At 42.9% G+C, this 17,882-nt stretch overlaps 1 protein-coding gene across 2 annotated transcripts in view; it reads right to left on the bottom strand.

Moving 5' to 3' along the window:
• Positions 1-2,941: 2,941 nt before the first annotated feature.
• acvr2ab (activin A receptor type 2Ab) overlaps positions 2,942-17,882 on the bottom strand; it is a 57,069-nt gene continuing 42,128 nt past the window's right edge. For both annotated transcript variants that reach the window (XM_039793146.1, XM_039793145.1), the window contains 7 exons: positions 13,265-13,408; positions 12,061-12,204; positions 7,106-7,251; positions 6,372-6,486; positions 5,645-5,783; positions 4,149-4,279; positions 2,942-3,663 (listed from right to left, as the gene is read on the bottom strand). In XM_039793146.1, the coding sequence (XP_039649080.1) occupies positions 3,469-3,663; positions 4,149-4,279; positions 5,645-5,783; positions 6,372-6,486; positions 7,106-7,251; positions 12,061-12,204; positions 13,265-13,408 (1,014 nt within the window). In that variant the 3' untranslated portion in view covers positions 2,942-3,468. The remainder of the gene's footprint in view (positions 3,664-4,148; positions 4,280-5,644; positions 5,784-6,371; positions 6,487-7,105; positions 7,252-12,060; positions 12,205-13,264; positions 13,409-17,882) is intronic.

Raw genomic sequence — 17,882 nt, forward strand, 5'->3', positions numbered from 1 at the left:
TTCCAAACGCACCGCTTGATTTTAAACTGTGTTCCTGTGAAACCGCCCCAAAGCTTGAGGAGAGACTGCAGGTCTGCCGGCACCAGTGTTCAATGTCCCTCAGATGAAACAAAAGACTCCAAAAAAAAATTTGTCATTGTTGCCTTCACAACATTGACAAGATACATCCGTTTTGCCTGACATCTACAAGAGTAACTAATATGGATGTGTAGAAATGGCACCGGGATGAAAAAAAGAGATTCCTCGTCTCAACTCGTCTAACTGCAGTTAGCCGTGCGATCCAAAGCCATTCATTCATTTCAGCCCTGTGTGAGGAACGTAACACTTAGGTTTATCCAGTTAAACTGTTGAATATGTTCATTTAGAGCAGGTGGAGAAAAGTCGTTTATCTGAGCGATTAGTTAACTAGTTGGCCAGAGTCGGAGCTTATTTGGCTTGCTTGCCGAGACCGAGAACACGGGGGCAACACAGAAGTTGTGTGGAGTAATGTTTGGGCCACATTTGACTTCACAAAAGATGGAACTAACTTGCTCTTCAGATATCGGACTAAATAAACACCTGTATAGGGATGGGAAAGGTTTGACAAGGTTCTAGAGACAGAATTTTTTATTTATTTTTTTACAATTGAGCTGTCCTAGAGTAGGGTTAAGATTGGGATTGGGCATCAAGAACTGGAAAATATGGTTTTGATTCCGATCATATTTCCAAATCCAAATTTAACACGTGCAAGTTTTGGTTTCCGTAGCGGCCGCCATACTTCCAGGCGCTTGTTGTGTTGCAGCCACGGAGCACACTAAGCGGTGCTCTAAAGTTTGGCTTTATTTTACGTTTAAAAAGCCCGGTGAAACTGTAAATCACCATTGATGCTACATTTACATCGCTACGTTTTGGTTTTTAAGTGATGTATTGAGCCAAAAGTGATCTCCGTGCACACAAGTGTTTTTATCTCCAGTAGTAGTTTAATCTAACGCGCCCAAACCTCATATCTCATCAACATTCTGGTATACTGGGCATAAACAGGAGGCAGCGTGGAGACTCCGCCCACTGCTGGTAGTTACCATGGTAATGTTAGTAGCTTAGTCTCAGAGAACGAGACGTCGAGACCGCTAAGACCCAATCAGGAGGAGAAAGGTTTGCGTCAGTGTCGGTGTTGCCAAAGGTCTCGCTTATGTCGGCGGAGACGGGCAACACAACCCCCGCAGAGATCCAAACCAAAACGGGTCTGAAGTGTTTCCAAATGTCTCCGGTTTAGGGGCTCGGAAACGCCAGAGCAGGGGAAGGAGAGGGGGGAACACCAGAGCAGGGGGAATGAGAAGGGGAAAACACCAGAGGCAGGGGAATGAGAGGGGGGAAAACACCAGAGCAGGGGGGAATGAGAGGGGGGGAACACCAGAGCGGGGGGAATGAGAAGGGGAAAAAAGCCGCAGAAAGAAACAGGGGAAACGTGAGCAGAAAGAACGCAGCAGAAATATTCTCTTTTAAACCAAAACTTAGCAATGTAAATGTAGCCTGAACCAAAATCAAAATGTTCCTCTCATCTGTAAAATAAGCATGTGGCCCGTTTCAACTCCACCCCTCAAAGAATCGGAATCGGCAAGAACCGGAATCAAAAGGAATCAGAATTGTTCAAATCCAAACGATGCCCAACCGTAGTTAAGATGACATCTGATCTGGTCCTTAAGACAGCGGGAGACGCCGTTATTGAGCATGACAGCATGGCTAACCCGTTACAAGTAGAGATGAGGCGAGAGAGAGAGAGAGAGAGAGAGAGAGAGAGAGAGAGAGAGAGAGAGAGGAAGTGAGAGTCTGAGACAGGAAAAGATAAGAGGAAGAGGATGAGAGGAGGTGGGGCGTAGCAAAGATTCCTGAGGTGTATCAAAAGAGAGCAGAAACTCTTGATAGTAATAAAAAAAAGCTGTGTGCAATCAAATCAGAAGCAAGCTGGCTCAGCTAAATACAGGTATAATTCCAAATCAGGGCTGGGGACCCCTGCACTTTAAATCTGATAAACCTTCTCCTTAAATAAACATATCGAATGATGTTTTATTGTTAATCTGCTTTTTCCTATAAATGGAATCAGACCACACATAGCTGATCTCACAAAATGAAAAGGAACAAGATGAATATGCTCCGAGAGAGCTTGACAACCGTGAAGCGTGTTAATAACCTTCGGATTTCAAATATCAAAAGGTAGCATTAGTTGGTACCCAGCGCTGATCCAGAGAGATATAAATACTGTATATCCAGATCTCATGGCCAAAAATTAGGCTTGTCAGCGATAGATATTATTACTCCGTTGACAACTGACACGGCAAACCAAAAAAAAAAGAAATATTCACTTTAAACGACATCTTCATCACGGGGGGGGAGGGCATGTCCCCCCCGCCTAATTATCAGAGAGAAGAGGAGGAAAAGATGAAACTACCAAAAAGGAGAACGTTTTTATCCAGTCAAAAAAAAACTCAACGTGAGACTGAGAAAGGGGAGGAACAAAAAGCAACACTTGTGTTTTTCGGTGTGTAGGGGCCGTGTGTGTGTCCAGGGCTTGCGGACTACATTACCCATGAGTGTCACGGCTGACAGCAGGCTGTTTCGGGATGCCATGGAGAGCCAAGGTTGTGGCGGCTGTGAGCTATGAGCGTGAACAGGGAGAGGGAACTAATTTAAACTGTGTCCATCTGAACTGAGGTATACCTGGTTGAAGGAGGTTTATGGTTTTCATCGTCGTAATGCTTGAAAATGGGCCCCCTCCCTCCCTCCCTCCCTCCCCCCTTAAAATAAGCTTGATTACCAAGTTGTCTGGGTCCATAATACACTATGTACAGCAGCATTACACTATAAACATTCAGAAGCCGTTGCTTATTGGCAGAACGATAGTCGTTTCTTCAGAAAAAACGAACACGAGAAAAACAGCAAATGTATCGAGAGCCAGGTGCTCGTCTTTTTTTTTTTCGTTCTTTTCTCTTTTTTTTTTTACACTAAAATGCACTGAGAGTCCTGTGAAATTTTCTCTGCCCGATCTTCTCTCTCTGTAGAAGACCGAGCAGAACAAGTCTCCCTCCTATATGTGTGTGTGTGTGTGTGTGTGTGTGTGTGTGTATATATAAAAACAATACATGATAAAAGTGTTTGTTGCGTGTCGCTGTCCCAGAATGTCAGCACTGTCACTGGGGCGACGTCGTCTGTCGTCGTTAATATCCTGAATCGTTTTGATCGGGATGAGAAAGTTTTCGACCGTTAAAATGTTAAAATCCTCGGGGACACATTTTCACAATGAGGTGGCTATCAACTGATGTGGTGAGATGGGCGCAGGGTGTTTCCTGAACGCGAGTAGCGGCCCGCACTTAAAAGAAGAAGAGAAAAACGGAAAAGAACAAAAAAAAAAAAAAACACTCCGCCAACCAACCAGGGTCGGCTGTCCGCCCCCCCTCGTGTCGATCCGTGTTTCTGCTGGCTCAAACCGGCCGATCATAAGCTGGACTCCTTGGGCGGGAGGTCCACGTTGGTCACCATGGTGACGACAGTGACGATCTCCTCGGGGCCGATGATGGGGGCTTGGCGCTGCATTTGGCTGATGCGCTCCTCGACGCAGCCGGCGGACAGGCGAGCCTCGGCCTCGTGGTCCCAGCAGTCCTCGATGGTTTCGCAGAGCATGGCCAGACCCTGAGAGAGAGAGAGAGAGAGAGAGAGAGAGAGAGAGAGAGAGAGAGAGAGAGAGAGAGAGAGAGAGAGAGACAAAGAGAGTTGAGAGCGACTCAACTTTTGAGAAACACAACCCCATGTCACGCTGGCCAATGATGTAACCAGAGATCAGACTTGTGGGGGTAATTTGAGGAGGTGTGAGAGTCCTGCACAGGAAACAGGAAACATTGCTGCCTCTATCGCTGCCACAAGAACGTTTTAAAAACACCAAACAGAAGCTCTGAACTGCCCGGGAGTTTGTGGAACAGCTGACCGTTTCCTGCAACAACAAAGCACTCGCTATGTCTCGCCTTCAAGTGCGCTCGGAAACATCGAGCTCTATAAACAATCTGACTGAAAACAGCAACAAAAAACGAACGGGACGTCACACAAATGGGCCGTTCCGTTGACACAGAAAAACAGGAAAATACCATTTCACTCAACGAAAGAGTCTCGGCATTGCTCACCGCGTGTTTCTGCCAGCAGTCCCGCAGGATGGGCCGCAGCTTCTTATGAACGACGACGTCCTGCATGTCCTCCAGAGACGGATGCTGACCCACCTCTTCCTCAAACGGGAGCATGTACTCATCCACTGGGCCTGTTGACACACAACCACGGCTCCAAACTTAAAATCAACCTGGAGTAATGACACAGTGTGCACCCGTGGGGGGCAAAAAAGTACTCGGATCCTTTAGTTAAGAAAAAGCACGAATACCACACTGTAAAAATACTCTGTTACGTAAAGTAACAGTATGTGAGTACGTGTTAGTCCTGCATTGAAAAAGTTACTTAACCCTTGTGTTGTTGTCGTTTTCAACGTTTTGGTGTACGTTGACACTTGTGTTGCTTTTCCTCCCGATGTTTTTGTCACGTTTTTTTCGTCGTTTTTGAAGCTTTTGCATACGTTTTTGTTGATTTTTTCTGTGCTTTTTTTGGACAGTTTTGGTGTGGTTTTCCCACGTTTTCGTTTTTATTTTTTGTCACTTTTTCAACGTTCTTTTATAAAAAAAATTCAAATGCTATAAAATTTAATTAAACACCCAAATTCAATGAAAGTAGTGGACTGATCATTTATTTTACCTGCGAAGAGCGTTGTAGGGAACCATCCACATTACTTTTTTTGACAATTTGGTTGAAAGAAACCCAAATTTCTGATATAGAAAATAAAAAATAAAAAAATGGGTCAAATTTGAACCGAGGACAACAGGAGGGTTAAGTCAAAGTACTAATACCACACTGTTAAAAAATACTCTACAAGTAGAAGTCCTGCATTGAAAATGTTACTTCAGTAAAAGTTCTCCAAGTATTATCAGGAAAATGTAGTTAAAGTATTAAAACATTGTAGAAAGAGTAAAGGATCCAACCAGGTGAGTGTTTAATAGTCTAACCATCTCAGCTGGACTTGTAGGCCGTTATATTGTTGGCTAGTTTACTTTAGAATCAAACATCAGATTTTATAAACTCCATGTGTTTCGTGTGCAGGAATCTTAATGTGTAAAGTAAAAGTATAAGTGTATATAAGTGAAATACATTTTATTTAGTAAGATGATTGTTATTTAGTTAAATAATTGAAAGAGTTTTAAAAAAAAGAATGATGATATAATTATGATAGAGGAAGTTTGTTAATTAAAAAGGTTTTACAGAGACGGGGCGGGATTAAATAAGTGTATACTTTTTCCCATGTCAAAAAATCAATCAAATAATTATTATTATTAGTTATTATGTATCTATGTTATGACCTGATTTTCTGTTTTCTTTTACATGTTCAAAATACATTTTAAAGTAAGAAAGGGGTAAAAAGTACAATATTTCTCTCTGAAACGTAGCGGAGTAGAAGTAGAAAGTGACGTAAATGTACTTAGTTACATTCCACCACTGGTTGTGCACAAATAACACCACACTGGACACAGCAAATTGAGTATGGGTGTGAGTAGGGTTTTTTCTGCTGACGCATCAGTCTTACCGTCGGCGGCGGTGCATCGTGCCGCGAGCTCCCAGAGGACGAGGCCGAAGGCATACATGTCGATACGCAGGAAGGAGTCGCGCTGGAAGTTGATGGCGCCCTCCAGGACTTCAGGAGCCATGTAGCGCCGCGTCCCCACCTGCAGGTTCAAAGGGAAACGGTGTCAAAAGGTCACGGGTCAGCATCGGGGTATGACCACGGAACAGAGAATCAAGCGAAGGCAGCAAGGAAGAAGAAAAAGTCATGACACGGCTCGCAGAAGGGCTGAGACGGCGAAAAGCGGTGCTTGTCATCGCGGGGTGTTGTTGCTTAGCTGGCAGTTAGATCAAACTGTGTGTCATACACAAATCTGTGAGCTGATCCCTGTGTGACACAGAACTGGGAGGGTAAAAAGCTGCTGTGCTTTAACCTCCTGATATTTTTGTCCAGCATCCAAACCTAAATCAGCAATCACCTACAGATGTTTCAAACTTTTTACCAATATTTTATAGACCTTGAAGGCCAGTGCAAGAACTGAACAAGTTCCCATTACTAGATTTTTTTGGCCTACACTGACACCCTTAGGCGCTGCCAGGTATTTTCACAAATCAATATTGATAATGGTGACTCAGTAACCCCTCTGCTCGAGAAACCAGTTTCCAAAAAAGAAAAGAAAAAACAAAGGCAGGAAACATGGCGAAGAGGTGGATGAGAGGTTCATATTGTCACCTTTCACTGTAGACCGTACCTGTCCATGTGTGTCTCCTGCTGATTTCCCCGCTTCGAACTGCAGGGCAAGGCCAAAGTCCGCTATGCAGGCTGTCAGGTTATTCTTCAACAGCACATTCTTACTCTTAATGTCCCTAAGAGAGAATAAAGAAAACAAGGAAAAATGCCTTCAGTTTAAGGCTACAGTTACATTGCTACGTTTTGGTAACATGCCCAAACCACCTATCTCATCAACATCCTGGAATACTGGGCAGGAAAGGTATCAGGAAGCAGCATGCGCACAATGCAATGTTGCCATGGTAACATTAGTAGTCTTAGTCTCAGAGAACGAGACGTTGTGACAGATAAGACCCAATCAGGAGGAGAAACGTTGGCGTCAGTGTCGTCAGTGTCGGTGTTGCCAAAGGTCTCCGTTTGCGGCCGTTGAGACGGCAACACAACCCCGCAGATTCCAAACCAAAACGGGTCAGAAGTGTTTCCAAATGTCTCCGGTTTAGGGGCTCGGAAACGCCAGAGCAGATGGAATGAGAGGGAGAAACGCCAGAGCAGGGGGAATGAGAGGGGAACCGCCAGAGCGGGGGAATGAGAGGGAGAAACGCCAGAGCGGGGGGAATGAGAGGGAGAAACGCCAGAGCAGGGGGAATGAGAGGGGGAAACGTAGCAGAAGATATTCCTTTTTAAATGTAGCCTAAGAGGTCACTGTGTAGAGCTCCTGGAGCAAGTCAAACTATTCTAGATATTTTGACAGCGTACCTGTGGGCGATGGAGGGCTTGTGTCCGTCCTTGTGTCCCGGGATGTCCTCGTGGAGGTAGGCCAGGCCGCGGGCAGCTGTCTGACTGATGTGGCAGAGCTCGTTCCACGACACCACGTTGGCCTTCAGGTAGTCTGTCATCGAGCCCTGGGGGGAGGGGGAAGGCAGGGAGAGAAAAAGATGGCTTCATCTGGAAATGCGGGCGATGTCGAGAAAGGGGATTTGACAATAACACCAAAAATAACCGCAAGAATAAGAAGTAATGCTACATAATAGTATAGTGATGGCTGGAGCAGGCAATGTTTCCATGGTAACAGCAATAATCCCTAATGGATGGAGAGTCACTAAAGCTGTGGGTAGTATTGTATTTCACAAGGGACTTTGCAATAAAAGTATTTCTTCACGGCATAGCTGAAATCAGCTAAAACTGACGGCTTTTTCAGGAACAGATGTTTTTGAACAGATAAGTTTTGTTTGATTGTACGATTCAATGTTTAAATGTCGGGATGATTAGCACAGAGAGAAAAAAAAATGGGAAATGATTCCTGGGAGATTCATATTTCAATGAAGGGTGATAAATAAAATGTACAGTCTACTAAGTGTCCTCTTAAAACCACAGTCACCGAGCCAACATCACTGCACATTTATTGTTCTTGGCGAATAATAAAGCTCTGACAAAAGCTATTCCTTTATCTCCTGGTTGTTGTGTTATCCTTGTTTTTTAATCTCCATTTATCAAGGGGAGGTTTGCTGAGCAGGCTCTTTATCAGCAAAGACTTGCTTACATTTCCGCATGGCTTTTTCATGCTATTTTGCTTTGCAGAGACGCATCTGTCATCGCCTGACAGCTGCCACAAAAAAAAAATACATAAATAAAAATAAGAAATTCTTTGTATGTATGGATTGGAAGCCAAGCATCTTTAGATAGATACTGGTCCCCTTTGAATAAATGTTAAATTCTGCAGTAAAGAAAAATAGAAATGGAATTGAGATTTAGGCATTTCAACACTAATGTTCAAGCTGCATCTGTTTTCATTCCTTATCCTTTATACATCTTTGTGCTTACATAATGTATGTCAATATGATACAAGGTCACTTCTGGCGAGGCCAAAGACAGATGTAGTTGCAGGAGTGACCACTAGAGGGCAGGCAGCCCCAACAGATACAGAACAAAAAAATTCAATCTGATCACTTCAGCTGTCTTGTTTTGTGTGTGTGTATGTGTGTCTGATACATTACTTTTTTTTAAGAGACTTTTTAAAGAATATACTAAAATTGTGACATCTTTTGTTAGAACAGCTGTTTCTGGGGATATCATGAACCCTTGTTCCAATAAAAAAAAAAGGTAAATAGTACTTATCTGAACATGAAAATGGGTGAAATTTGACCTAGTCTCGCATTGCCAGACCTTCCCACACGGTGCTGTGGAGGAGGGTCTGGCTAGTCCATGTAGCATTCTCGGATGGGAGACAAACGTGCTCTGGTTTATTGGAATTTCTCAATCACAATCGTCTTGATAAGCGCCGCACAGAGCCCCGGTGGCTCTGCAAAATAGTCTCAGGAAGGAACTTGTTTTGGTGGAACCCAGCAGCGATCTGAGGAACAGTTAACCATAGTCCTCAGAAATCCACTGGAGGTTAGAAGGCCAACCCAAAAAAAGAGGAAGGGGACGGACATCCGGCGGCACCAGAGCAATCCTGGAAGTGGAACATCGTGGATATAAACTAAATTTGACCCTGCCACAATATAAGGGTTAATTGTTAAAAACAAAGTGACACATCAGACAATATGCCTTTGAAAGAGCAGCTATTAATAATTACACACTGTCCAAGATATGAAAAGATTTTGAGTACTGAGAGTTTTGGAAGGGGCCTGCGTCCTTTAAAAGCAAGCCACTGCATGCTACGGATACTGCAAACCTCAACACATAGAGCTGCTTAATTGCACCAAACACTGAGGCATAAATCAGCCGTCAAGGAGACTGAATTGTGCAATCACGGTTCCAGCTGTGTTACACAAGCTAAGTTTCAGTCCAAACTGACACCTGCTCTTAAAAAAAAAAAAAAAAAACTGGCAGAAAGAATAAGCTTTTTGTAGGTTAAAGTTTAAGTTATGTATTCTCCAAAGACTTCAGCTTTCAAAATAATTACAGCGCATGCTTGACAAGGCACAAAATCCTAAGTGCTGCTGATATATTGCTGGTACTATGTCCTTTCCTAAACTAAAACTCCTTTAAAACTCCTTTTCTTCAATGTTATTTCTACTTGGAGAGCTTCATGAAGTCAGAGTGGCACTTGTAGAGCTGATGCAGGGTTAAGTGGCTCACTTAAGAGTTGTATTGTTGGGTAAAAAGCCTCACCGCCACACCCACAACCTTTAATTGTTCAACCTTTATTCACGCAGGGAAGGCCTTTTTAAGCACGGTGATTTAAATTCTTGGCCTGGCTGGGAAAACTCAAGCAAGCGAAGCGTACAAGATTCGCTCTCTACTTCATCGGTAATGACCCCCTCAAAACACAGAGGCACTTAAAGCCCCCAAATGCTACAAAGACTGTGCTTGAGAGGCTGAGTGAAGCACAACGGGGGCAAGTCCACCTTCTCTGGATAAACCAGGCTTATAAAAAGAAGATAAACACGGCATGAAGAATATTGTAATTATGGATTAGCTCCTAAGGCACCAAGCAGAATCAATACAATGTGGAGGTTTTATGCATGTTCTCCCCTTTTTTCCAGTGTTAACAACTTTATGAGATGTCTGTCCTGGGGGCTTTTAGAACTGTGTACAATAAGCATGAGACGATACACTAAGACTACTATATAACCGTGTTTACGTGGACACAAACAAACCTGGTTAGTGGAAGATATCAGGCAGGAAATCACATAACGTGTTTACACGCGCTGTAGTAAACTGGAAAACACACATTCACAGCTTGTCAGTAATCAGGTTCCTCCAGTGGCATATTTGTGAAGCAAGGCGGGTCTGTGTTTATGTGTCTGAATTGAGTACTTATTTCATTCGTTTTAGGCTTAGATTCAGTTACACACTAGATTGAATTATTTTGGATGCAAGGATGCTCCACTAACAGCTTTCCTTTCATCCTTTCACCCCTCTGCATTGCTGCCATGGCAACACTTTCCCCGTCCAACGTCTCTAATGTCAGATGCAGGAAGTGTTGAGTTAAATCTAGCTTAGCTTAGCTCGTCAGGTTTAAACCAAGCTTGTGCGGTGAGGGGGAGTGTTAATGAAACGGCCCATTTATGTGAAGACCTGTTGTGTTCTTAAAACCCCCCCCCAACCCTCCCCAACACAGCACAAGTAGACTTTTCAGGCAGTTCAGTGCTTGTGTATCGTTTTTTTTTACCCTCATAGTGTTTTCAAACTTTTTTGTGGCAGCAATAGAGGCAGTGATGTTTCCTGTACGGGATTCTCACACTGCCTCAAACCATAGCTCAAAACACACTGACAAGTCTGATCCCCGGTTACATGATGGGCCACCGCAGCATGACATGGGGTTGTGTTTCTCCAAAGTTGAGTTGGTCTAAACTTAAAGCTGCTGTAGGTAAGATTGTGAAGATCCAGGACTTTGCCAACAAATTTGAACATCGACAACTTCTCAGTCCCTCCCCCCTTTCTGCTGCAGCCCAAACTGTCTCCTAAGCCCCTCCCACACAAGGGAGTGTGACAGAACTAATGGCATGTCAGACAACATTTTCAATAACTAAACTTGGACTTTTGACTACTAATAACCAAGTGAAAGATAAATCATTCATGGTAATTATGTTACCTGTCGAGAAGAAATGTGGCTACGTCTGCATCGTTCTTCAGATCTTTAAAATCCCGGAGCTCATGCCACCTCTGAAAAGCCACTCCAATATTCACCCGAGTTTTGGGAAATCTTTCTGCAGCTTGTGCGCGGGGAAGGGGGGAGGGGAGAACACTATATATGCGTGTACGTGCCTGAGCAGTGATTGACAGGCAGATAGACCCCCCCCTGTGGCCCTGATTGGAGAAAATCAACCGGGAGCGGTGGAATTTTGCCAATCGCACTACAGGCTGTAGGTGGTGCCAGAGGAGCTGGATTTTTTTTATATTACATAATTCATGTAGTTCTACTGGAACATAGGGTCAGTTTCAGCAAATATGACAGAAAGTTAGTTTTATAAGGCTTACCTACTGCATCTTTAACGCTGCAGGCCGGATGCGTTTTTTTGAGTGTCCCCCCTGCAGCAAACCCGCCACACCCTAGTTGCACTACCCCTATTCAAAATGAATGGAAAGACCTGTGTTTTTGCCAAAATGAATCTTGTTAATATATCGACAACGTTCCACTTCCAGGATTGCTCCGTTGCCTGCCGGAAATTCCGCCGGATGTCCGTTACTCTTTGTGCTGGCGTTCTAACCTCCGGTGGATTTGTGAGGACTATGGTTAACTGCTCCTCAGATCTCTGCAGGGTAAATCCAGACAGCTAGCTAGACTATCTGTCCAATCTGAGTTTTCTTTTGCACGACTAAAACTACTTTTGAACGTACACATGTTCCACCAAAACAAGTTCCTTCCTGAGACTATTTAGCAGAGGCACTGTGGCTCCGTCCGGCACTTAGCACCGCCCAAGACGATTGTGATTGGTTTAAAGAAATACCAATAAACCAGAGCACGTTTTTCTCCCATCCAGGAATGCTGTGGGGAGTAGCCAGACCCTCCTCCGCAGCGCTGTGGAGGAAGGTCTGGCAATGCGAGACTACATTAGGAAAGACAAACCATTTACTGCTATTAAACTGGATCACAAAATTCAAAACAGCAATTAGTTTCCTGCATTGTGTACACCACTTCTTCTGTGCTTGTTAAAAGACTCAAAACTGAATTTCGTATATAAAAACAAAAACAAATGACTCAATAAATAAGGGAATACTTTTAGCGGTTTGCGGGCGGTATAGCTTCATCGGAGACAGCATACCTTGTCGTGGTAGGCGGTGATGAGCCACAGCTCCAGGTCCAGGTTGTTGTTCCTCTTCTCCGCGCCGATAAAGTGGAGGATGTTGTCGTGCTTCATGCCGCTCACGGTGAAGATCTCGTATTCGTTCTGCCAAGACAGCTTGTCCTGGACAAGAGGCAGAGAGACAGATGTTATCTCTGTCATCAAGCCACCTAATTAACAAACCAATCAAATATAGCATGCAGAAGGTGGTGACCAGTAGTGTTAGAAATTATAAGATAGAAAGTTTGAAATAAGGAAAAAAACAACAACACTACTTTGACAAACTGTGAGCGATAAGATCATCACTCAACACAGGAATAAAATAAACAGTTTGTAGCCTGTCTCTTTCCATTTGTGTGCATTCATGTCCCAGTAATGCTTGTTACTAACTTAGCTCTGGGGAGCTTATTCCCCAGAGTGCTTATGTTCTCCCCTCCCCTCAGGTTCGTTGCAGCTGCTGCCATGGTCCTGCTCCACGCCCTGCTAAGCCCTGCACCGCTACTACTATTAGTTCTAGTCATAGTTCTATTATATTTATTGCTATCATTATTATGAATCATATTTCTTTACATTTGCATATCTGTTTCCAGTGTGGCAGTCGAATCCCCAACGGTCGAGTCTGAGTCCAAGTCCGAGTCACCAAAGAAGAGTCAGAGTCAAGTCTGAGTCGAGTCCCGAGACTAGTACTTGAGTACTCCATCACTGCCTATTACACATAAAAGTAGTCCGAACCTTCATCCAACTTCCGAGTCTGATTTCATAAATCCTCGAGTCCTAGTCCAAGTCCAAGCCATCAGTTTGCGAATCCAAGTCGAGTCACATGTCCAGAAATAGTGACTCAAGTTGGACTCGAGTCCGAGTCCATTACTTGAGTACTCTCAAGTAATGGACTAGACAGTGTCTGTTTAAAGGAAGTTTTTCCTCGCCACTGTCACACCAAATGCTTGCTCTCCTGGGAAATTGTTGGGTCTCTGTACATACGTCTGAGTGTGGTCTAGACCTACTCTATCTGTAAAGTGTCCTAGGATTAACTCCTGTTATGATTTGACACTATAAATACATTCGTATTGAATTCTTTATCTTTGACGTTGCGATACCTCATTGATTTTTACATTCTTTATAAAAATCTACTAGCTTTCGTTATGTCTTTGTCATCTACACACGGCAGCGTCCAGTGTGATACCTGAATGGGGAAGATCTTAACGGCCACAAAGTCGTTCAGCAGCTGGGCCTTCCACACACACCCAAAGCGCCCCCTGGCTTTCACCTCGATCAGCTGCAGTGGTTTGTGTCCCAAAATGGGGGACGGGGGTGAGGGCCCGGGATCCTGTAGAGAGAGAGGGTAGGGAAAAAGACAAGAGGAATGTGTTATTCCTCACTACTGTTCTGAATGCACACAACATTTTAGACAAATTTCAATCTGGTTTCCGTCAGAAACACTCAACTGAAACCGCTCTTCTTAGAGTGTCCAACGATTTATTAATGTCCTCTGACAAGGGTCAATGCTCTGTTTTGGTGCTGCTGGATCTTAGTGCCGCTTTTGATACAGTGGATCATAACATCATGCTTGAAAGACTTAAGCATTGGGTTGGTATCTCAGGAAGCGCCCTGGATTGGTTCACCTCATATCTATCAGACAGAAGTTTCTCGGTGTATCTTGGCCCCTATTCCTCAGAAACCGCGGCCCTTTCCTGTGGGGTTCCGCAGGGCTCTGTGTTAGGTCCACTTTTATTTGAATTGTACATGCTCCCCCTGGGACATATAATTAGCCAAGTTGGAGATATTTCTTATCACTTATATGCAGATGACATCCAGCTGTATGTCTCTTTTGCGCCCGAAGAAAACACTGACAAAGTGTTGAAATTGCTTAGATGTTTCACTTTGATTAAGGATTGGCTCGCAAATAACTTTCTACAGCTCAATGAAAATAAGACCGAAGTCATTATTGTTGCTCCGGACCCTATAGTTTCCAAGATTAGTCGGTGCTGCTGGGCTCCTTGTCCTCAGCTGTTCAGTCCAAACTGAAAAATCTTGGTGTAATATTTGATAATAACATGTACTTGGATCAACATATTAAATCTCTGACTCGCACATGTTTCTTTCAATTAAGAAACATTGCCAAAATTAGAGGAACTGTTTCACATTCTGAGCTTGAGATGATTATTCATGCTTTTATTTCATCTCGGCTTGACTACTGCAATTCTATTTTCACCTGTCTCAGCAAATCGTCACAGGACCGTTTACAACTAGTCCAGAATTCTGCTGCAAGGCTGCTAACCAGGTCTAGCGGGATGTCACACATTACTCCAGTTTTATACTCATTACATTGGCTTCCGATTAACTACAGGATCAAATTTAAAGTTTTGGTTCTGACTTATAAAGCTTTGCATGGTCAGGCTCCGGCGTATATCTCGGACCTGCTCCATTCATACACTACAAATAGGCCCCTCAGGTCTTCTAACCAGGGATTACTGGTTGTTCCACGCACCCGTTTAAAGACTAGAGGTGACCGTTCCTTTGAAGCGGTGGCTCCAAACCTGTGGAATGCGCTTCCTATTGCCTTACGTTCTGCAGTCTCTGTTGAAGCTTTTAAAAAGCAGCTGAAGACGCACTTGTTTAAATTTGCTTTTGATTCATTCATGTAAAATGTTGCCTTTTTAATGAATGTTTTTATTCTTTTATCTTTATTGTTGTATAATTCACTATGTTTTGTACAAATTTTTATCTTGTGAAGCACTTTGTGATTCTGTCTGTGAAAGGTGCTATATCAAATAAACTTATTATTATTATTATTATTATTATTCTTGACTCTTTTTATTTTTTTTTTTGCAGGGCATTAAAATAGCACCGGCTTACACTGAAGGTGACCGGGCTTTTGGCTCAGCAACAACGTGCCTGAGGAGCTTAGGCCATCATCTTCACATCTTAAATCACATCGCACAACTTACATTTATAGATTCGCCTTTATGTGACAATGCTCTCCTATAGTTTTTCTACCAACATACAGTTTTTTTTAGCCGCTTTCTTTTTTATATTTGTTTTTACGTTGTGGTGCCTCATTGCTTTATTTATCTTATGGGACTGTTGTTTGCTTAATTTGATTGTTAAAACCAGTCTGTTTTTAGGAAGTGCTGCACGTTTAAGTTCAGCATTATTATTACTGGGAAGTTTTTTTGGCAGCGCAGACACAGCATACCAAGCAGGGTTTTGGATTCATTCTTTTTAAATTCATTTAAACCCCCTCAGGGCTGCATTTGCTTGAGATTACCGAAATGGGATTGTAACTGGAGGGTGGCCAGTTTGAATCCAATGAGTCGCTGAGGAAAAGTGGGTGGGGGAGGGGGGAGATCTGAACACTACGACTACCATAGAGCAAGGCACATAAAGATCAGACTGAATATGAAGCAATTACATGGTTAAATAACATTCGCCAGGTCGAAACCTGGCAGGTCAAACCTCATGCGTGCGCTGTGTGTGTTCATGCTAATCCCATATAAACAAAAGTGAGAGCAAGGAAGCCAAGTGTTCCAAATCTAAAGTAGGTTAAACACAGCTGGTGATCGGGATTAAGCTGATCACTTTCACATGTGACTTCACAGAGAAGGACAGAGGGCGAGCAAGGATAGAAAGAGAGAGAGAGAGAGAGAGATAGAGAGAGGGGAAGGTTAAAAAGAAGCATGCAGTGAGGGAGTCACATTTCCAAAGGATAAAAGGTAGAGGAGAAAGACTTGCACATGACTGATGGCCTTCGATGAAACCAGATATGATACTGTAAAATCTCGACTTTACTTCCATGCCTCTGTATCGCTGTTGTCAGTAAAAAGAAGAAAAAAAAGAATTCCCCCTGCAAAACCACCGATGTTCATGTTTTTACTTGAACTGAAGGCTTACAAGGCGCTTGATAAGCTGAAGCAAGTTTCAAGACCCTGAGGCCCACAGGATCCACTCAAACACTGTGATAATATATCAAAAGAACTTGTCAATCCCAGTCTGTTTTCCCCAAAACTGCCCCCTTTTGGGTTACAAAGTTGGCTACCGATACAAGCCACAGACAAGATTTGATACACGGAAACAACACTCACATCAGTGAGTTCTCTTTGGTTGTGAGAGGAATTATATAAAAAGAAAAGAAAAGAAAAGAAAAGAAAAGAAAAGAAAAGAAAAAAAGGTACATTTCAGTACACACAGGTTCACTCTGCTTAATTTACTGTGGAGGTTCTGGCAACCAACAAACACAGGTGATATCCAAGTATTTTTTAACCGCCTGTCCGGACAAGATTATTGTGGCAGAAGCAAACTGCACATCAGTTAGTCGCATTCATGGGTCTGATTTTTTATCCATTTGAAATTGTACACCTGGCAATGAACTTTGTGGCCTTTAGTTCACACAAAAAGAAGGTACTACTGTTTGACTGAAAAGAGAAAAGTGTCTCAAATGCAGAGAAATTGTGACATTTTACACATACATTAGTGTCAGTGTCAGATTCTCCAGTTTAATACGTTCTTATTCATGCCTGCTGGAACACCGTGAGACATGCTAACAAGGAAAAGAAAAGGATTTTAAAGTAAAAACATGGGGAATATAAAACAAAATGAACATTGTTTGGGATTTATTTCTAGATAGGTGCCATAGGCTATGAAAACAAAAATCATTGAAGGCCAGACTTGCAAGTAAATAATGGTTTCTGTAGTCCGTTCACCACAACGTTTAGGATAAATAATGCTGTTCAAATGCTTCTCAACAGGAATTTAAATTTCGTGAAATGAAATCAATAGGTGACAAATGGACAGAGGCACAGACTAGTCTGGATCAACGACAATTCATCTACCGGACAATCACCAGAACCTCCGTCGCCGCCGGATCCTTCTGCAGGATGTCCGTCGCCTTGTAAAACTCGGTTGGTTTCGAGACACAGCAACAAACTTTGAGCTAGCAAGCTACATGCAAAAAAATGGCTACACGCAAAGAATGGCAAGTTTTGAAGAAAATTTGGATGTTTCAACAAGGCAGACCTGCTTGGTTCTTGAAGAATTTCATTGTGCAGGGAAACATGCTTTCTGTCTGTGCATATGACAATAAACTCTTTGAACTTTGAACTTTATCCAACACTTTTTTATTCCCCAATTGGCTTTAAGTGCGACAGTCAAATGTGCTTAAATTACCTGATTACCAACACTACGAGCAAGAAATGCAAACGAGAGCACAACATCGAGAAACTGTGACCCGACTACACACAAAGAAAATGTTTGTGTCCCAAGAGCAATTCAATATGACAGGAAAGTGTGAGGGGAAGAATGAACCAGAATGGTTTGCCTGCTGTGAAAGGGGAAACTTTTCAGTGAAAATGGGGCAACACTTGTTATTGAAGGACTCCCCTTCATCCCATTACTGTTCCATGTGCAGAAACGTGACCGAACCTAAATTTAGAACATTTATTGAGCTAGCAGTCTGAAGTGATTATTATTCTGATCATGCTGTGGATAAATTAGGGTATTATCCAAGGACTCGGTCTTGTCCGCCAATACAAGTACCGCTCAGTGTTGTGAAGCAATTTATTAATTTGTCTGCATCTCCATACAAATTATTCTATATTTGTTGTGCTTTGTAATTAAAGCCTTTCCAATGCTGATCATGATTTGGATGAGAAAAAAAAAGATCATTGAAGGAGTTGTTTTATAATGCAAGTCATAGATCAGTCTGCAGAAACGTAAGAGAAAAATTCCAGCGCATCTATTGTACATGGCAGTATAAGCGATTTTGCTTCGGTTCACGATGAAGGACCATTTTAGGATGCAGGTTG

The sequence above is a fragment of the Perca fluviatilis genome, chromosome 24 (genome assembly GCF_010015445.1).
Source record: "Perca fluviatilis chromosome 24, GENO_Pfluv_1.0, whole genome shotgun sequence".
Lineage (NCBI taxonomy): Eukaryota > Metazoa > Chordata > Actinopteri > Perciformes > Percidae > Perca > Perca fluviatilis.